Genomic DNA, 22,195 nt, shown 5'->3' on the forward strand with positions numbered 1-22,195 from the left:
CCTGCTCGTTAGGCGCGACGTGACGTCACCGCAGCGAGGCTTTTTTTATATGAACCCGGAAGTACATCCCTACGTTGCTCCGGCAACGGAGAGGGTTGGTGAAAGGATTGTTTGAAAGGCGCATGCGCCGGATTAAAAGGGTTCCTCCTCCTCCCTAATATTACTGGGTGATAAAGTAAAAAAAGCGTATTGGTTGGCATGCAAGGTGGGGGTGGGATTAAGGCGTGTCTTGGGGGGCGTGAAACTTAATTTTTGCAGGGGTCTTAAAAGTACGTTTTGGGAGCATGAGGAATTCAAATCTGCTATCATTTTTGTGTTTGGAGAACATTTGGCTTTGGAAGTCTACGTTTGATGAAGCACATAAACTGGAGAAAGAGCTTTTGGTGGCTCCTAAATTTTGGAACTTTCTCCCCAAAGGGTCTTGCCTGGAGACCCCTTTATTGTCACTTAGGCGTTAGACGAAAAGAAATTTTTGTTTCTGTAGGCTCTTAGTATGGTCTGAAGCTCAACATAAAAAAAAAGATCATGGCCACTGGTCCCATCACCTCCTGGCAAATAGAAGGGGAAGAAATGGAGGCAGTGAGAGATTTTATTTTCTTGGGCTCCATGATCACTGCAAATGGTGACAGCAGTTATGAAATTAAAAGATGCCTGCTTCTTGGGAGGAAAGCAATGACAAACCTAGACAGCATCTTAAAAAGCAGAGACATCACCTTGCCGACAAAGGTCCGTATAGTTAAAGCTATGGTTTTTCCAGTAGTAATGTATGGAAGTGAGAGCTGGACCATAAAGAAGACTGATCGCCGAAGAATTGATGCTTTTGAATTATGGTGCTGGAGGAGACTCTTGAGTCCCATGGACTGCAAAAAGATCAAATTTATCCATCCTTAAAGATATCAGCCCTGAGTGCTCACTGGAAGGACAGATCCTGAAGTTGAGGCTCCAGTACTTTGGCCACCTCATGAGAAGAGAAGACTCCCTGGAAAAGACCCTGATGTTGGGAAAGATGGAGGGCACAAGGAGAAGGGGACGACAGAGGATGAGATGGTTGGACAGTGTTCTCAAAGCGACTAGCATGAGTTTGGCCAAACGGCAGGAGGCAGTGAAAGATAGGTGTGCCTGGCGTGCTCTGTTCTTTGGGGTCACTGAACAACAACAAGGCTCTTAAGATTTAAATACTTCAAATACATTAAGTATCCATGAATTCTGGAGAATAATGAGATAAAAAGTCAAATTTAGTGTGAGTGCATACAAGGAGGGGTGGTGGTTTTTGGTTTTTAAGGAGCAAGGGTTAAATTATTTTACGTGGCAATTCATTAGGAAATACCTATAATTCTTCGGCATGGATTTTAAAAATAATTTTAAAACTTCTGTCTACTTCTCACCATCAACCTTCATAACTGGACGAAACCAAACCACAACTTTTAATCAAAAACAAGTTTTATTTATAAGAAAGTGCCAAAAATAGTGGAAATTATAGAAAATAATATATTAACAATTTAACAATATTCGTAATGGTTAAGAAATCTGACAACCACTTAGTTATGCACCACATTATCCTGCTGCCGGGTTACATTTTTTTGCCTTCCTTAAAGAAATAGTCACAAAAATTAAAAAAAGTGGGGCTGCCCATTTTGTGCAGCAATAATCCTACTGATATTATTAACAGGGCAGCTGGAGAAGACAGATGCTACATGCACCGTTCCCAGGCTTCAACTGTTCTTCGAAGTATACTCAGTGTTCTTTCCCCCAAAGTTGCTGAAACTCTTCAACTTGCCAATATTCAGTGGTATATAGAGGTTTAAGCCTTGCAGCACTGTATGATCTGATTTAATCCACTGCTTTCTTCTTCTTCTTCTTCTTCTTCTTCTTCTTCTTCACCTCAAGGTTCAGAACTTGGTAAGGCTAGCATATGAACGAACTCAAGAATTGGGGCTAATATTAAGCCCATTTAGTCATAGTTGTGTTAACATATGAACAGAGTTTTTCCTCCCAATGTTATGTGTTTTGAAAAAGAGATGTTCATAAATGCTTCACTGAGTCAGACTGAATGAAGAAAGTGAATGAAGTATAAAGTTTATCTCCATGTTCAACCAAAGAGCCCTTTGCTTCCTCCGGCCTTAGATTTCTTGGAAGTATTAGCACGAGGAACAGTTCCTCCTGAAGTCCCAAACCACTCTGGTAACTTCCTCTTTGAAGGCTGGCTCAATGTCTAGAAAAGAAAAGAAGAAATCAAACACATTTTTTCACTATTGCATACCACTATTTACACACACTGTCAACTGCCTGTGTTCCTACCAGCCTGCCTGTTGAACTGGATATAAAGATACATTACTCCACACTGCTATCAACTTCCTTGGGGTGTCTCAAAACTTTTGGTTTTGTACTTTAGCCTCTGTTACCTTGACAGCCAGGCCTTCACTAGGGGCTATTGACATTCCAATCTGCTATCTTACTTCCCAGTTCCCAAAACATGTCAAAGAGCTTCAAGGACAGATGCTAAATCAAAACAGTGCTAAATCAAAACAGACATAGCAAAATATTCTGGCTGGCCATGTCATTTGTGCCTCTCTTAGGTCAGATAGGGAGAAAGAATGCAGCTTATGAGTCACAAAATGCAGGCACACAAAAATCAAGCCTAATGCATTCTATCAAAAAGGTTAAATGCAAATAATATTGGGACAGTTATATATATATGTATATTCAATCAAATCATGATTTTTACATCATGACTTTCTCCAGAAACCTAATCAAAGGCATTATCAAGGGCTGCCTCCTCCATATGCAATGACCAGGACCCTGCAATCAACATGTGAGGCCCTTCTTTGTGTGTGTCATCTATGAGAGGTCCGGAAAACGGGTCTTTTCTGCAGTGGCTCCGCATCTGTGGAATGCTCCCCGCAGGGAGGCTTGCCTGGTGCCTTCATTATATATATGTTTTATTATTCTGTATTGGCATTTTGTATTTTTCTGTTGTGAACTGCCCTGGGATCTTTGGGTGAAGGGTGATATACAAATTTAATTAGTTAATAAAGATGATAATGATTCCAGCTATGGTTTGGGATTTGCATTTGTTTGGGTTCCTCACTTCCACCTTTGTGTGAGAGTGAATGGTGGAACTTTGAATTCTGAGCTCCCGAGGGCAGGGGAAAGCCAGGAATTTGGCTAAAACTGCCTTCCTAGATTGCTGTATGCCATACCCACAAATCCATTCAACGGTGGGGGACAAGATGTCAAGCTACAGGGGCTACACAGGGAAGGAGGAGAGATGACAAGCAATTCCTTGGTTGGTTTTAATAAACCAAGTCTTTACAGGACACTGAGACTGCTGTGTTCCCTGACCTGGATAAGAACATGTGGTGCAGAAGTAAATTCTTACCACAGTAGTTACAAATGTAAATATCATATATTGAGCACATTACCTGTGACTGGGAATCAGTAAAGAGATCTTCTTCCTCAGCACTGAGTGAAGTCTGATTCCATGAGGCCAATTTGATAGAGCTCTGATGGCTCTGGACATTCTGTTTAGCGCCAAGAATTTGCTCTTCATTATTGCTTTTTGCCTTTGAAAGAAAAAGAAACCATGACAAACATTCCATTGGCTACTGAATGAAAACACTGCTAAATAGAAAATGATTTAACATGAAAATCAGTCACAGTATAATGTTGGGCACATAACATTTTCTACTGTTCATTTGGTAATTTGTATGACCAAACACTCATCGTTTACTGCAAGATTGGATATTGCTTTTATGGAACAAAAACCTGCATCACATGTGCTTCATCTTATCATTAAACAATGAGCCCCATGTACACTGCAATGCTTTACACTTTCTTAAACTATGCTAAAACAATTGGTTGCCGAAAAGAAAGCCGACAACCAAATCCTGTGGGAAAGCTGTTCTATGCAAGGAAAATATATTCATGGACGAAACACAAGAATCAAAGGGGAAACCAAAAGAGAGAGAAAAGAAAATACAGAAATAAAATTAAATCAATCTGGGGCGGGCGTGGGTGTGCTGTGCCCCAGTTGGATTACAAAACAGTTAACAGACACATAAAAAATAATAGGATTTTATTACATGGGTTTTTATGGATACTTAGGTTTCCTCGAATTCTATCCCATACAAAATTATGTCAGAGGTGATTACCCCAAATGAAGAATCTGTACGTGAGGTATCTTGCTTAATATTTTCACTGTACCCAGAATCAGGTTTTTGTACAGTTGACTTTCCTGGAAGTTCCTTGAAGAAAACCAAGAAGTATATCAACACACTGGTATATTTTAATTGCTGTTAAAATGTACTAGATAAAAAGTGCAAAATAGTGTCTCATCAAAAGGAAGAGGAAATCCTTAAAACTGATCATTCCAGTCCCTTTGGGTTATAATTTTAACCCAAATTGGTTCCTCAATGCAATGCATTCACCATCTCAACCCTATTTTCACCTTTCCAACTTGGTTTCCGAAGCACCCTTCTCTATCCCATTCGGCATCTCTGCTTTGCACTGATTTTATCATCAACCTCTATGTCTGTCTGTCTGTCTCTCTCTCTCTCTCCCCCTCCCCCCCGTCATAGAATCATCAAATTGGAAGGGACTCTGAGGATCATCTAGTCTGGAATGCAGGAATATGCTGCTGTCCCATACGGGAATTGAACCTGCAACCTTTGTGTTATCAGCACCACACTCTAACCAACTGAGCTATCCAAGCTCATGCAACCCTGACTTGCATGTATGAACCCTCCTGCCCCAGCCCATGGTACAGAGTACCGTTTTCGCCTTCCACCAAATTATAAAGCCACCATCCCCTTATACTCCGCAGCCCGTTTTGTACCCTCCTTTCATCTTCACCCTGATTTCCATGCTAATTTTCAAGATATAAAGAGTCAGCAGCTTAGAAATTGGATTCTCACATGACCCTTTATTTTTATAAGACCAGCAGGTACTTAGTTTCATGGAGTGGATAATGAAGCTGGAAACCTTTAAAAAAAACCTTGGAGATAAGGGGGCACTAGCCAGGTTGGAAACTGCCTCCTTCCCCACATGCAAGTCACTGGAATGGGCTTCCCTTCAACATCCAAGCAGAACAGTTCAGAAGGTTATCTGTGGGCTACTAAAGATTTTTATTTGCAATATATAAGATATGTAATAAATTAATCACTAAGATCGGAGTGATTTTTCCTGTGTAGTTAACACTACAAGTTATTAATACTAATCAAGCATAGCTGCTATACCAGCAAAGTTAGAATTTTACTGGTCATGAGAAGGAAGCTGGAGTAACTGGAGTTCTCCCTTGCTCCCACTAGGTGCAGCTGTGGAGCCATGATTCTAAGAGGAAACAGTATTACTAAATTTTCCTTTCACTCTTCCTTCAAAGAGCTCAGGCGGCATTTAGTCCTTCCTCTCTCTCTCTCTCTCTCTCTCTCTCTCTCTCTCTCTCTCTCTCTTTACTCAGACCTTTGTGAAGCAGTGGATACCCAGAAGTCAGTGATGGGCTTGGGTGAGAGCTAACGAAGTGAACCACCAGAGCTGCTGAACAAGTTTGGCAATCCAAGGATGTGGTGTTTCGACTCCTTCCAGAGCAGGCGGTGCTCCCCTTTAAGGAACTGGTAGCAGCAGGACCACCACACAGCTTGATGGCATCAGTAGCCCGCAATGCCTTGTAATACCTCAGGCATAGGCAAACTTGGCCCTCCAGACGTTTTGGGACTACAACTCCCATCATCCCTGACCTCTGGTCCTGTTAGCTAGGGATGATGGGAGTTGTGGTCCAAAAACATCTGGAGGGCCAAGTTTGCCTATGCCTGTACTAGCTTCAGCTGAGGGTGGCCTCTATGCCCCTTCTTGGACTGAGATGACCTAGCCAGTGACATAGCGTCAGTTGCTGATGCCCCAGGGTGCAAGACGGGGAAGGGACACACATGTGCACTGGACGGGGTGGCATGTGTGCACTGGACGGAGGTGGTGCATGCGTCCCAGGTGGGGGGTGCCAGCCCAGCCAATGCCACCAGAGTGGCCCCATCCTCACCAGAGCAAGGTGGGACTGCGCTGAGCTGCCTGCCCACCTGTGCAAGGGGCAGCCCAGCTGGCCAATGCAGCCCTTGGCGGGCAGAGGAGCACTGGATTGAACCACACTAGGGTCACCTGCGTGGAGGCACCTAGTTTGTGCCCCTTCAAAAACTGGGCACCCAGCGCCACAGCCCCCCTAACACTCCCCATGCTACACCCCTGGACCTGGCCACAAGTGCTCATCTTCTAGTTACATCCAGACTTTTGCAATGCATGTACATGGGACTGTCTGTGAAAAGTGTCCAGAAACTACTTTTCCTCCAACGTGCAGGAGCCAGACAGCTGGGACTGACTGCTGTGAGCATATTATCCAATAACTAAGGGAGCTTCAAGGAGCTGGTTTGGCTTTCAAAGCTGTACATGGTTTTAAGTTTGGCTAAGCATGTTGTCCAAACCCAGGCCCGTGCTCAAGCTCCCTCCCTGCTAACTACAAGTTTGAGGGGGGGGGCGAGGTCTTGGTAAGCCATGGTTTGGCTTACCGTGTCCTGCAAAGGCCACCGTGACTGACACAGGCAGAGAGTTGTGCCTGACAATGGGGGGGGGGGAGCCTGACGTAACCCATGCAGTGTGTGCGACAACACATGCATCGCACATTGCGTGCATGACTGTCACATCGAGAGAGGCCAACCAGGCCTCCTCCCATTGTACATTCACCTACAAGGCCATACTGGTCCGTGCAGCATCGGTAAACGGCGCATGGCCCAGGGCGACTTCCCGCCAGGCTGCAAAGCTTCAGGAGAAGCCCCACAGTCAGGGGCAACAACCCACCAGGCCATGCAGCATCCCAAATTGCTGCAAAAATATGGGGAAACAGAACTGAAATTTACAGATTTGTCTATTGCTAGGCAATGAAACAACTGCAAGTGCAGTTGGGTCCAAAGGGACAATGGAAATAAATCAGAAGACTACTGACCCCAAACCACTTTTTGTTTCTTTCTTGCATAATTAGTTTGACATTGTCTTTCTCTCTTTCTTTGTATAAACTTTGTTTACTAACCTTTGTTTTAATCCACATAATTTTCTCCCCTTCCTTCTGTGAGGATACTGTCGTCGTCTGTAGACATGCAGGTTGTCCAGCTGGTCCTTGCTTTTCTGAATCGTCCTGCTGTCCCAGCTGCCGACTTCTGTACCCTTTCTCCAGCAGTGCAATGGTCATTCTTATAAGATACAGTTCAATATCTGCAGGGACTAGTGTTCTAATGGCTTTCATTTGTGTTACGTCTTGGAAAGGGGAAAAACATTAATGCAATTAATTATTATTTGGTAAGAGGGGGGGGGGAAACCACTGTGAAGAACTCCTCAAATTTCAACAAAATCAGATTTAAAAGGTTTGCATCCAAAGCCTGTCATACTCAGAATAGATCTGTTGGATGGGATGCAACAGATTCATCAGCAGGATTCAACTATCGAGTCCCATTCCTCCCATGAAAATTAATGGATGTGACTAACTTAAGTCCACCAATGCCAATGGTAAAATTTAGTTGGATACAACAGCAAAAAAACTCTATATACAGAGCAGGCAAATTACCGGTACTTATTTTTTTAAAGGTCCAGGGAAAGCTGAACTTTGGATAAAACAATATAGAATAATGGGGATTTCCAATCATTTTTGCACATGCCAGCCCCAATTCTGTAAAGCCAGAACCTCATAAATGTAGGTTATTTTAATAACCATTCAGAAATTCATCTCAGAAACACCAATGAAAACAAAAGCCATTATCTTGTCTAAATCTTCTCTCTGAATTTGCAAAGTTGTGCAGATGGGACCATTTTCTTTTTTTCCAATTTAAACTCTAAGTGTTTTGATAAAACACTGGCAGTTTCATTAGGAGGTGTCCTATTCGTATCACAGCTAATTAGGCTTATCTTTGCCCAGGAATGGGCCATTTTCAAAGGTACTGAAGGTCTCATATTTTGTCCGTATCTGAAGAATATCATTTATTAGAGGCTGCAGAGCTTGGCTGAACTTTTCACCTGAGTTGATGGGAGGGTTTTGGATGACTTTCATAACCATCTCTTGTATCTCAGGAGTGAGACCGGCACGTTGTAAATTGACTGGGTAGCCAGCTTTCAAGGCTTGGGATAAATGTGTGCCAACCACAGTAAGAGGCAAAGACCGTCGGTCACTTATACTCCTCTGAAGAAAGAAGAAAGACAGCAATCAGAAGAGCTACATTAAGCCTGGCCATCAAAACTTTATAGCTGAAAACGCATTTTCCCAGAAAGAGAAATAGTTCTTTAGCAATAGAAATAGTTCTTTGGCAATTTCTGGTTTGCTTCACTATACTTTGCTTGGGGGTAGGAAAGGGAAGATAACTTGACACAGGGCTGCCATCTTAGCACCCTAAATAGCCTGTTAATATTATGTGGAAACAGAGAAAGTGTATGAGACCCTTGGGGGCTATAAAATGCAATGACGATTTTAACAACTACTGAATATATCAGGCCAATGACCCACCAAGCCAAACACACCACACCCAGATATATATTGTGGTCTCTCCATACAGATATGTTATGTGCTTGTGTTTTTACAGACTCAGGCAGGATGTGAAAAACCCCAGGTTTGCTGAGCTACCAGTGATGGTTGCAGATCACAAGTTGCTTGCACCTAATAATGCTGGAATGTTAAAACAAAAGGCTGAATGTTGAACTTAATTGTGTAATTCTAGTGCAGTGATGGCCAAACTTGGCCCTCTAGCTGTTTTGGGACTACAATTCCCACCATCCCTGACCACGGGTCCTGTTAACTAGGGATTATGGGAGTGGTAGTCCCAAAACAGCTGGAGGGCCAAGTTTGGCCATCACTGTTCTAGAGGGTAGATGCCTGTTGAAAAACTGTTCGGGCTATAAGTGAAACTATACACTAGTAATAGCACTATTGAATATATTTAGAAGCAGGTTAAAAAAAAACAAAACACTTTTCAGTACTGTACATACCAAGTGGGCCCTTATGCACCAGCTATCTACACTTTGACAATTATTTTCTTCCCATAAAGAGGACGGCTGTATGTTATGTTTGCTGACTTTCTCCCAGACAGGAGACACCAGGGTGCACCCTGTAATCAATGGTTATTTGATACAAGGCATCAAATTACCTAGTACTAATTGTATTATTGCTCCTTGTTAATTAGTCCTTGGGCATTTTAAATTGGTTGGCTATCTAACAAGGAACACTCCTGGGAGGAGGGAGTTGAGCAGGTAGCAAGCCCCCAGCATCATTGCACAGCAGCACTCTGTGACAAATAAGTGTAACAAAATAAGGTATAGGACTAAGTTGGGGGAAGGGGGGGGAGGTCATGTTCAATGACAATTTTTGGCAGGGGTGAAAAAATGCATCCCATTATAGCTGCACTTTTGGAGGGGGGCAAGGGAGGTTGCTCTGAAAAGAAGAAAATATGCTCTTCCCTTTAAAATGAGAACAACGCTGATCCTAGAAGAAATGTTCTAACTTATGCTCAGCAATGTTGCCACATAACCAAATCTGAACGGCCACACGGCATTATGTCGCCACCTTTGTGGCATGATTGCCAATTGGCTGGGATTGCAGGTGTAAGATTGTTCTCAGGCAGAAGGCAGCAAAATACCAGTAGAGAAGAAAGCAACAACAACAGAGCAGTAAAAGAAATGACAAAAAGAGAGTGGAGAATATAACATTATTTAGTAGGACAAGGGGAACAATTGCTTCCTTCCCCTTCAAAAACAAAGCAGATAAACATTTGGTGTGGCTTTAACAGAATACAACATACCAGTAGGTTTCAAACCCATTTAAGAAACAGCAGTGAACAGTAAACACAACAAGAGTAGCATACTACCAAATGTATTTTGACACCCCTTAGAGACAATTTTAGTTAAGTAGCGTAGAAATTGTTGAAATAAATAAAATGAGTTTTCGTAGGCCACACTCCACTTTGTAGGATGCATTAGTGGGCCCCAAACCCAAAAAGCTTATGCCACAATAAACATGTTAGCCGTCTTTAAGTCTACATTATTGTTTCTGCTACAACCATTGAACAAGACTTGCCAAACATTAAATGGTGCTTTTCCTCATATGGAGTTTTAGTGTGAAGAAGTGCTTCACTAGTTAATTTCTGCCTGTTAGGAAGTGATGAAAGGCACAGATATTTTGCCCACATAAAAAAAATGTGGCTGTTCTAGCACTATCCTATTATAAGCCTGTTTTTTTGAAAGTTACATTCCACTGAATTTGGTGGAACAGCCCCTCCCTCCATGTGTGGGAGCCAATTCCCTATACAGTGGTGCCTCGCAAGACGAAATTAATTCGTTCCACGAGTCGTTTCATATTGCGAAAAATTCGTCTTGCAAAGCAACGATTTCCCATAGGAATGCATTGAAATTTAATTCCCATAGGAATGCATTGAAATTTTCGTCTTGCGAAGTACAACCATGGAAACGCCATTTACCCTCCTGCCGGAGTGGTACCTATTTATCTACTTGCACTTTGACGTGCTTTCGAACTGCTAGGTTGGCAGGAGCAGGGACCGAGCAACGGGAGTTCACCCCATCGCAGGGATTCAAACTGCCAACTTTCTGATCGGCAAGCCCTAGGCTCTGTGGTTTAGACCACAGCACCACCCGCGTCCCATAAGGGCATGCATATAGAGGCCTTACACATCCAGATAAGCAGTGCTTAGAATTAAAACCTTGTTGAATCCTAACATTCTGCCACTCTGCTCCAAATAGTGTTCTCCCCAAGCCACAGAGATCACTGCATCACCGGCAGCCTGTCTTACACCTTTCAATTTCACGAAATTAACCAAAATAGATCATAATCATGTACTGTAAAGTAGAGCAGCTATGAAACACAGCTGGAGGTTCAAGAGCTTACCAATGACATACTCTTTTCTTGAAACAATGTGTAAGTTATGCGTTCCGATTCTGTTAGAGTGCTGCATCCACCATCCTTCTGAAGATCTATTTCTGGCTGATCTCTGGATCCAGAAATCTTGAAGACATCCATCTATACAACAATAAGCAAGCTTTTATTATTTAAAAAATCCTAAAGCCTCAAGGAAAACCACTAACTAAGCAAATGATGTTGATAGCTGAACACCGTTGGAAAGCTAACTATATTTTTCCAGATTAGACAATGTTTTACAGATAACCCAAAACAGTGACTAGGATTCAAAGAATTTTATGAAGCTATCTTCCACATTACACTCTGCATTGGCTATATTCACATTTTTTTAAAAATCACGAAAAAGGTAATTTTAGTGTCACTTTTGAGACTCCTTGAGCTAAGCAGTTCTATAATCCTGCAATGCTGGTGGCCACCTATATGCCTCTGCAATGCCTGCATAAACTTGTTCCACATTCTATACTCATCTGAGACAGGTCAAAAGGGAGAAAATACACTATGCTGACTCTCAGGCCCCCGGAGGTCACAGCAGCAGCACCAACTCCCACCAATTGCTCGATTGTGTGGTGATGAGAGCCCAATGTTAGCCAGCCATGGAAGACGCAAATCCATTCATTGCAATGGGAAGAATTCCTTGCAGTATTTCCTCACTCAACAGGAAGTGCAAACAACCTCAGCCACTGTACCACCACAGCTCCATCCACTGCACAGGTTACTTTGGTGCAGACAGCAAGGATCCAATTAAGTCATACTCAGTGTAAATTAACGTCATAAACGTAACTTAGTTATGCCCCTGCCGTGTGGGAATCCCTTGCAGATGACCACAGCGCCTGGAGACAGCGCTGTGTATCCACAGCAGTGGCCAGAGGAGGAATGACTGCTGGGATGAGTACAAAATGAAGAAAAGCCATGGTGCATCTGCAGCAACACAACTAAACACCTTCATCTGCCCCAGCTGCAACAAAACATGTCTCTCCCATATCAGTCTCTACAGCCACAGCAGGCACTGTAACTCTCCAACATTTTGACTTCACCCCCAAGGCCACATTCCTCCATTGCCTCCCAAGACAGACAGATGCCAGCAGCAGCAGCAACAACAACTAACAAGTTAGTTATGTCCATTATGTCTATTCTAAGAGTAGGACAAGCGTTGAATAACACCCCCAGGCACTAAGACGGTTGGATCTCCTGATACTACTTATACACACACACACACACACACACACACACACACACACTGCTCTGAAGCACCATTTTCACTGCATAACACTAAGAGAAGGAAGAAAAAGGAGTATAAACCCAAGTAGGAGATCCCTTGTGTGCAGGCCTGTATAGAGGACACAAGGGTTTGAGAGCCACTTTGGGGAGAAAACAGCCTTTTGCCAGGCAGGAAAAGGAAGGAACCTGGAAAAGGCAAGGAGAGGCGGTACAACGGTAACCTCACAGGCGCAACCTCCAGCAGCCCATTGCACATGGCACAGGTGTTGGTTTCTGAAGTTGTAAATTCAAGCTTCACCATGGGGAAAGGGAGGTACATGGCCCCATCCCCTGTTTGCATGCCTGGCCAACAAAAGTCATATCAGAGACAAAAGCAAGGGAGCTCCTTTGACTCAAAGCCATGCTAAAGCTTGACAGGCAGGCTCCCTACTCCTGTCAGCTGGAACAGCCAATAGGAAATAGAGACCCAGAGGGGTATTTGTCATCCCTTAGCCTGAAGATCCTGTCACAGGCTGCAGAACAAAGCCTTACCCCTATGTGACTATTCCAATTTCATACACAGGAAGTCTCAACTGCAAAAACAGGGTGTGACTTCCCATTGGGTAAGTCTGGGAAGAAGGCCCAACAGCAAAACATGAGATGGTGGAATACTGCTATAATGTACTTCACAAAGGGCTTCCCTCATCATCTTTCAGATAGGCCCTATCTGGTGAGAGCCAGTGTGGTGTAGTGGTTAGGAGTGGTAGACTTGTTAACTGGGTTCGCGTCTCCACTCCTCCACATGCAGCTGCTGGGTGACCTTGGGCTGGTCACACTTCTTTGAAGTCTCTCAGCCCAACTCACCTCACAGAGTGTTTGTTGTGGGGGAGGAAGGGAAAGGAGAATTTTAGCCGCTTTGAGACTCCTTCGGGTAGTGATAAAGCGGGATATCAAATCCAAACTCTTCTTCAAACTCTTCCTAAGGCGATTTTTATTTCATTCTGCCTTTGGTTGGGAGAGTAGCGGTGGTCTTAATTTATTACTGCTCTTGCTTTAACTTTTTTTTAGTGCATTGCGTTTTGGTGCATTGCATTATAACTTTATTCTAAAGTTATAACGCAGACAAGCTCTGCATGGGCCTACCCTTACCCTAGAAATTTGCATGGCAGACACATCAGTGGGTTTCTGCTGACAAGTAAAAACAATCCTTTTTAAAGCCCTTTTGAACCCTAAGGAAATAAATGCAGGGGAGGGAAACAAGATACAGTACATTAATTCAATTACATCTGACCTGTAAATCATTTGCCTGGCAGAACTCCTTGACTGTGATCAGGAGAGGAGCCAGCATGGTAGATTTCACTTCAGAAACGCCATCAACTCTCTTAATGTTTTCCACAGTTGTAGGCCTGAAGGAAATATTGGAGACATTCTGTAATTTAATGCCATGAGTTTCAATACATAAGGTGTAGACCGGATTTTAACAAATAAAACCCTACAAGCTGCTACCATCCCTGCTAACAAAATAGTATTTAGCCTCTGTAAGAGACATTGAAAAAATTCTGAAGATTGTTTTCCTCAAGAGAGTAAGAACGTATAAGCAGGTGACAGGTTCTAAAACAGATAACAAAATCTTCTAGACCAGTGCCATTTCTAATTTGTGAACAATATTCTGTGTTGATTTGCACATGCATGTTCATCATTTGATGACTCTGGAACACTTTACAACTCTCAACTGAATGTGTAAATACTTTATTTGCATATTACATAAGGTGATCTTAAGTGTGGCTGGTGTGGTTTGTGCACACATTCCCTGCTCCCTGTGTCCTATCCTATTATGGTCTCTGGTCAAATAGATTTTGCTGGCTTTTGTAGTGCTTCAGCTCTGAGTACTGTAAAGTGGGCAATGACAGCCCATCATATCATCCTCCCTGGAAAAGACTCATCTTGCTGGCATAAATTATTAAGTCATCAGACAAGGTTTATCTTCTTATTCAAACCAAAATAAAGGCTTACCTTATCACGGTCATATCAACCAGCACTTTATTTGTTGCTAGTACAGCTGGAGGAATGTCCTTCTCATTCGCCAGTTTCTGACGGGCTGCCACTAGCTTGCCATATAGCATTGTCTATTAAAGGCAAAAGACATAACATGTGAAGGCCGTACAATGATGCCTATGAGGGTCTCAGAGGATGAATGGGGATGTGTATGTCCTGAGTGAGTAAATCCAAACGGTATGTGACTCTGAAGATAAACATAAAGATGAAGATAGGGATTGTTTGATTCTGAAGGAAACAGGAAAGATGGACTGCGGAACTAGCTAATAGATTGTACAAAATAGGATGGATAAGCAGGATGTGCCTTGTGCCAGATGCTTGGATGAGTTACAGGACATGCAGGGGACATGCTGAGACAAGTTACCTCTGGGCTGACCCAGAGGAAGAGATGGGCTGTGGGTTTTTTTTTAATGTGCGCACCTAGCCCAGCAGACAGCAGCCACTGTTCTCAAAAGACATGTTGGGACAAATAACTATTCATAACAATATGGAGAATCAGCATGACAGCTATCATCTAGTCCAGGGGTCAGCAAACTTACCCAGCCTTGGGCCGGTTCTTCTGGCGCCGATTGCACAGCGGGCCGGAGGGTGGGGAAGCGCACGCCCATACACGTGTGCACTCGCTTTTTCCGGAGCACTTCTGGCGCAGTGCCGAAAATAGCTTGTGCGCATGTGCATGGGCCTCCACAGGCCCAGAAGTGTGCCGGAAATTATGCTTGCGCATGCACACAAGCTATTTCCAGCGTCGCACTGACCCGGAGATGGGCAGCCGCGCTGTGCCGGTAAGAGCGGGCGGCGGGGGCCGGATAATTGGCTCACACGGGCTGTATCCAGCCCGCGGACCTTAGTTTGGCGACCCCTGATCTAGTCCAACCCCCTGCAATACAAGACAATGCGGGGATTGAACCTGAAACTATATAAAGGTTGGGAAGTCCCTGGCACAGTTGCGTTGCTGTCCTGCTGCAGAAGGAGCTGCCCAAAGACTCTTAAAAGAACCTGATCAATTATTTTAGTGGGTCCACCCATCTAGTAAATTGTGCCATTTTGTCTTTTTCAAAATCACTCTAATCTTAAAGAATCTGCTGTCACAAGTTTCGTGGCAGTACGTTTGATAGACATGTTTACATGGAAGCAGACATACATTTAAAGATTACTGATAGATATTGAAGTAATTGTTGATTAACAACATTTTGCCTAACTGTTAACAGGGCCACTGATGTTTTTCTTTCTTTCTTTTTAATGTTTCAGTATTTTAATACAAATACTTCAAAAATCCACAGGTACAAGGTAGCATCTAAAATGGCACACTGAGCCTTCTTTCTCACACACGAGCAAATGTCTCTTCGATGATGGCATGTACCATAACATGTCTGTGCCCGATCTAAATATGAAGAAATTGCACGTTCTTCTGATAATTTTTCTCATTTGCAAAACATACTGAGATGTATCTATTTACTGACATTTATAGAATGCCCTTCACTATTACTTTGGGTTATATGCCTCTCAGTACAAGTTAGCTGTGTAATACATAAACATTAATAGAAAAGGCAACACTACAATAGGAAGCACATTCTGGACTCATTCTCCACCCTCAAATGCTTGTGCAAAAAGCTGCATCTCGACCCAGCATCAATATATATATAATGCTGAAGACAGATGCATATCAGAGGAAAGGACATTCTTCACTCCAGGAAACTGCATCATTATCTGCAACTCCTAAAACTAATCCACTAAGATTTCTTTGATCAGGTGACAGCCCCAGTAAACATACCGTCAAATAAGGAATCACTTCAGTTGACGTACTCACCTGCAATTCCTTCTCTCTTAGAGATGCAGCAGATTCTGAAGGGGTCAGAAGCAGTGGCAACTGCGCTGTGGCACTATCAAAAGAAAGGAGGCAAGTGTTTTAACTTCAATTCAGCCGTATATCCCAGCAACTGACAAAAAGCCCTGCACCTTTTCCTTGAAATATCAGGGAAATATAATTGGAGATAGGCGATATATTGATATATTGTCCCAAACTGGTTTGAAGCCCATATGATGATATCGATTTCATAATTTCTGACGTGGCAATGTACTGCGAATCAGGATGTGTGTGTGTGTGTTATGCAAAAATCACAATGTGGGGGAAACCATGAAGCCAGTCAATGCTTCTCTCAATTCCTGCAGCCCCTGTTAACTCTTCCAGCTCAGCTCCCCCCTGCCTGATGCAGGGTGCAGAGAATCACAAGAGCAGGCGCTGTGAAAAATCACGATGCAGGAAAAACCGTGAAGCCAGCCAATGCCTCTGGACAGCTCCATCCTTATTTCACACATCCTGATATATCAATCTGTTGCGATGTTTAGCTGGTGATATATCGTGATGTTGAAAACCAGATATTGCCCAGCCTTTCTTGGAAAGCTTTACCAATGAGTGAATCCAGAACCCACCGTACTGTATCATCCATGGACGACTAAGCTCCAGCACAGCTGCCACTAGCAGCAAAGGGAGAGGGTGTTTTTGGAACATATGCACAGGAGCAGGAATGTCCATAAGCCTGACTTTGGTGTCAGCTCAGGCCTGCATGCCTATCTATGTCTTTCATGGTTATGCAGCTGTTTATTTCCCCACCCAGCAGTCTACATGCAAGCGCAGGCAAAAGGCAGGTCGCCGGATGAATTGCAGTGGATTGCATGTTTCTAATTCCCAATCATTTAACAATAGCAACAACCAAAAGGTTCCCTGACCACCACCCCCCCCCCCAAAAAAAAGTCTGTTAGAATCCCTGTTCCGTAGTAACTCAGATATGGTTAAAAGACCATATCTTGTATATGCAGATAATCCCACTTCATGTGGTACAGTATGCAATTGGCCTCTTTACCCATATTTTGCACCTGGCTGCAGTTGGTGGATTTTGTAGTTCTCACACATACACACAATATCTCTCACTAAGCTAAAGTGTGCCCACACTTAGATTAAAACAACTATTGCACAAAAGGCTTATTTTCATTGGAACTGAAGATTTTATCAAGTTTTAGTTATTTAATCAGTGATGATGACTGCCTGCAGATCTGCATGTTGATGAGTTTTTAGGCCAAGTTGGTTCTGTTAGGCTGCTGTAATAGGAAGTAGAAAAATATTAATTTTCCATCTAACAACAAGTGGGTTTTTGCTTATTCAATTGTCTGTTGTCTTACACACCCTTCAGTCTTTCGGCAATGCATCTGTATTGTGCTTTTGCTAATGTGATAATTTAGTCATCAATTAATCATTTAAAGGGCAGATGATTAAAGAACCAAAAACTGTTGAAATGGTTGACATTACTAACTGTAGCAACAAAGAAAGGCGCTTTTGTAACTGTATTGTCCCACTTGCAGCTGCTGACCCAACCAACGTTCTCTAAAGAGACCATAGGAAGACTAGATGGAAAAAGGAGATCTGAAAAGATATGGGGGTGGGGGTAGAAGGTAGATAACCTTTGGAAGTATTACCTTTTATCTGAGGATGTACTTTCTCTAGAGACTTTACTCGCTTCTCGGTACGAAAACTTTTCATGCAAAGACATCTTCAGGAATACAAAATCCCAAAGCAGAAAATGAATACAAATGCAAAAATTTGCTTTGAATAAATATTTATAGTAAAATACTCAAAATAATATCAGTAATTTGATAATGTGTTAACGCAATGCATCTTGTTTCAGAAAAAACATTTTAGATTCCACTCCTGTAAACTCTCATGGAGATTTGAAGACAGGAGAGTATAAAATGTATCCTGACATGATTACTTGACATCACCTGCCTAAGGTCTATTATGTACCGGTATATATCTTATGTATTGATTTCAGTTGTGACTACTGCACTTTCATTGAAATCTTGGTATTTTATTTTATTATGTTATAGTCTATGGACTAACGGAATAAACATTATTCAGTCAGTCAGTCAGTCAATCAATCAATCTTTTAATTTTGCAGAATCCAAGAAATCTTTAAAACAATATAGAATTCTAAGGCTTCATTTCCAAGTTCCTTTTGAAACACCTTACATGAGAGAAGGAATGCAGACACAGATCTCATTTGTGCATATTGCTAAGGCAAACCATGATTTGGTGAAAACCTTTAGACAGGCCACAGCAGCTTAGCATGTCCTTTGAAACCATTTCTCTCTCACACAAACCACAAGCTGAAAAAACAAAGGACAAACCTTGGTGGCAACTCATGGCTTATCTGAAAGAGTTAAACCACACACCCAGGTTCAGACAACATGCTAAGGGAAACCATATACTTACCTAAGCTGTGTTTTGTCTGCCAGAGAACCATGCTTCATAGAGCTGCTGCACTAACTTGAGAAGTCACCATAGAATTTGCCCAACATTTCATGGGGCTCCACATCAATAGGAACAATTAACAGTGGTATGCAAGCTCACTTTTAGCCAAGCTTACATCCATCTCTGTGCAATCATCACGTGTCCAGCAACTCCACAGCAAGGAAATATGTGCCCAGGAACTGGGCAGCTAGGCTTGATCTTGCTACCCTATCATATATAGCAGGTGTGCTGAACTTGTGGTTCTCCAAATGTTGTTGTACTCCAGCTCTCATTAGCCACAGCCAAGATAGCCAGTAATCAGGAATGATGGGAGTTGCATTCCAGTAACAACTGGAAGGCAACAGTTTGGCCATGCCTGACAGATAGCCTGACCAGATCAATACCTTTGATTAGAAGGCAAGAACAGATGAAAAAGTGCTGTTTTCTACCATACAGACCTGCTTTTCTGTCGTCAACTGAGGTAACGTTCTACTGGAGCCATGTCTGGTGTTTGAAGAGGTCGGCTGATAGCTGGAAAGAGAAGGGAAATTATCTCAGCCTTACTGATAGCAAAAACCATCCCAACAGCAAGATGCACAGCTAGCAGACAGGCCAAAGGAGCCAAGTCTTCAAAAATTACTTTTGCAGAATGCAAAGTCACAAATGTTAATGATTTCAAAGTGCAGCTTCTACTTACTTTCAAGCCGATCTCTAAGGCAGTGGAGTTCAACTCTCTGAAAACTGAGGCACTCCTGTAGTGAAACCTAACCACCTTTCCCTATCTGCCTATATTTTCCCTATCTGCCTATATTTCCCATGAAACCTAACCACTTTTCCCTATCTGCCACCAACCTGCCATGTTTTTTCGTCACTGCTTTGCTCTCATAGTAAGGTTAATCCTTACATTCTAGAAGACAATTGCAATACCTTTCCCCTGCCATGCAAACCTAAACAAAACAAACAAACAAACAATGACACATGCCCTTATTTTGTCATATCAAACAAGGACTCAATTTGAACAATCAGCACAGAAAGGTTTAAGGTGGGAGATGGCAACGTTAAATCATGGTCACATTTGAAAACCGGAGAAACCGTCATGGGTACCACACACAACATAACCTACTACTCTGACGCAACAGAAAACTCCATTCAAGCTCAACTTTGGGGTGGGGGGAGAAATTCTGTGGCTGCCAATAAAGGCCTCTGTGGATATGTGTGTGCCCATGAGAGTTATGCTGGCACCCACTAGTTTAGGGCCATGAGAATGCACAAGGCCGCACTAGCGTTTGTCCTTTTTCTACACCAGTACCAACAATAGAGTTCCATTTCGAAGCTCCCAGGTGAAAGCTGGGAGGGTCCATCCCTTTCTGTGTGAGACAAGGGTTAAGATCTACCTTTCAGAGAGAACTTTGCATTTTCTTTCTTTCTTTCTATTTTCATTTAGATAGGAATAATTTATTATTGGCCAAGTACATTTTCCAACATACTTGGAATTTGTTTCGGCTACATTGCAATGTAAACATACAGACACTGTTCCTCTCACAATACAAAGAAGCAAAGAAACCCCACCCATAATTTACCTCCCCTTCAGCTATACAACTACGAATTTAACCATTTAATGGCACAAGGGAAAAAACTATTCTTGTGCCTGGACAATTTTGTATATGAAGTCTTGTAGCGACGTCCAGATGGAAGTAAATCAAGCAGATGATGACCGGGATATAAAGGATCTGCTACAATTCTCTCTGCTCTCTTCCTAACTCGAGTAGCATAAATTGTCTCTATTGAAGGCAAGCTAACACCAATTACCCTTTCTGCAATTCTTACAGCTCGTTGGAGCCTTTTCTTGTCTTTCTTGGAGGCTGTACCTCCAAGAGATTAGTTAGATTAGTTTTTTTATTGTATTATGAAAAAGCTTCAATTTTTTAATGAAAAACAACAACAACAAAACATTGTTCCATTTCAACAGGTGAGCTTTCAAAAGAATCCAGACCTAATGTTTGGCAGCCTGAAAGCGCTTACACAAATAAGCATTGTTAACTTCAGTACTTAGACAGGCCATGGTTACCTTAAAGGAGATTTCCTTAAGCGCAGTTCCTCATCAGCCTGAAGAAGAAGCTTCTGTCCTGACTCCTTTCTTGCTTTACAGAGCCAGTCTTTACCCTGAGACAGACAGAACAAATTATGGTTCAATATGGTGCTGCCAAAACAATCAATTAATAGAGCGCCTTCTTTGGTTGCCAACTTACTGTCTGTGTCAGCATGCAGGTGGTTGAAAATTTGCTTTGGCCAGAAACCTCTTTAAGAAACCCCTCTAAGATCAGCTGCCGGCCTAATGCCTTCCACGAGTTTTCTGGCCAGTCCTTCCCACTTCCGAAGAGAGGATTACTTCGGTATTGTTCTGGGAGGCGTTGAGAATACTGAAATTAAAAAAAAGAAGAAGCCAGAAATATAACTAAAGTCTGAAACAACCATTTCAGTTGTTTCCTGAACTTCCTGTTCCTGCAGAGGACCACTACATCAGAAGTACCTTAACATCACTCTCAAGCAGGAGATGCTCACATAAATGGCTGGGCGATATCTGGTTTTCAACACTGAGATATGTCACCTGCTAAACATAGCAATATACCAATATATCACAATGTCTGAAATAAGGATGGAGCATTGGGTGGCTTCATGGTTTTTCCTGTATTGTGATTTTTGCCGGCACCTGCTCTTGTGATTTGCTGCCCCTGTAGCAGGCAGAAGAAAGCTGAGCCAGCAGAGTTAACAAGGGCTGCAGGAAATGAGAGAAGCATTGGCTTGCTTTACAGTTTTCCCCACATTGTGATTTTTGCATAACGTGTGCATTCATGCACCTTGATTTGCAAATATATTGCCAGGGCAAAAATTATGAAACCAACATCACGATATGGACTCCAAACGGGTTTTGGACAATATATTGATATATCACCCAGCCCTACTTATGTAAAGTCAGTTCTTTTTAAGCATAGCTACATTGCACAGGCCACATGACCCAGAAGTTGTACACCGGCTCCCTTGGCCAATAAAGCGAGATGAGCGCCGCAACCGCAGAGTCGTCCGTGACTGGACCTAATAGTCAGGGGTCACTTTACCTTTACCTTTACATTGCACAGGAGGAAACCATTCTACTGGGGTTGTATTGGGGTGGGGTTCGATTGCATGCCAACAAATTCAGATTGTGCAATTTAAGTGGATTTAATGGGATGTGGGTGGCGCTGTGGTCTAAACCATAGAACCTAGGGCTTGCCGATCAGAAGGTCGGCGGTTCGAATCCCCATGACGGGGTGAGCTCCCGTTGCTTGGTCCCACTCTGGTGGGAAGGTAAATGACGTTTCTGTGCGCTGCTCTGGTTTGCCAGAAGCGGCTTAGTCATGCTGTCTGCAGACAAACGCCAGCTCCCTTGGCCTATAGAGCAAGATAAGCGCCGCAACCCCAGAGTTGTCCGCGACTGGACCTAACAGTCAAGGGTACCTTTACCTTTAATGTTCTTGTTAAACAGAGTAACTTATCAAAAATGAACTTTTTGCAGTAAGGAAAGTAAAGGAATAAGAAAATGCACTGACAAGTGAAGGATAACAATTGCTTAACACCTTGTTGTATAACCTCCCTGTAAACATATCAGAATCAATGATCAATAAGCAGCGGATGCTGCATAGCCTCCCTTTGTGCAAATGAATCAGGATGAATGTTCA

General features: G+C 42.7%; 1 protein-coding gene across 1 annotated transcript in view; it reads right to left on the reverse strand.

Annotated features, from left to right (window-relative positions):
• Positions 1-1,419: 1,419 nt before the first annotated feature.
• The window catches only part of WRN (WRN RecQ like helicase), a 51,337-nt gene continuing 30,561 nt past the window's right edge, over positions 1,420-22,195 (reverse strand). The window contains exons 24-36 of the mRNA XM_033173098.1: positions 20,729-20,899; positions 20,548-20,642; positions 18,938-19,010; positions 17,669-17,742; positions 16,005-16,077; positions 14,156-14,268; positions 13,434-13,548; positions 10,916-11,047; positions 8,044-8,206; positions 7,067-7,290; positions 4,152-4,244; positions 3,423-3,563; positions 1,420-2,212 (exon numbers count right to left, since the gene is read on the reverse strand). Of these exons, the coding sequence (XP_033028989.1) occupies positions 2,090-2,212; positions 3,423-3,563; positions 4,152-4,244; positions 7,067-7,290; positions 8,044-8,206; positions 10,916-11,047; positions 13,434-13,548; positions 14,156-14,268; positions 16,005-16,077; positions 17,669-17,742; positions 18,938-19,010; positions 20,548-20,642; positions 20,729-20,899 (1,590 nt within the window). The 3' untranslated portion in view covers positions 1,420-2,089. The remainder of the gene's footprint in view (positions 2,213-3,422; positions 3,564-4,151; positions 4,245-7,066; positions 7,291-8,043; positions 8,207-10,915; positions 11,048-13,433; positions 13,549-14,155; positions 14,269-16,004; positions 16,078-17,668; positions 17,743-18,937; positions 19,011-20,547; positions 20,643-20,728; positions 20,900-22,195) is intronic.

Source organism: Lacerta agilis, chromosome 16, assembly GCF_009819535.1.
Source record: "Lacerta agilis isolate rLacAgi1 chromosome 16, rLacAgi1.pri, whole genome shotgun sequence".
Classification (NCBI taxonomy): Eukaryota; Metazoa; Chordata; class Lepidosauria; order Squamata; family Lacertidae; genus Lacerta; species Lacerta agilis.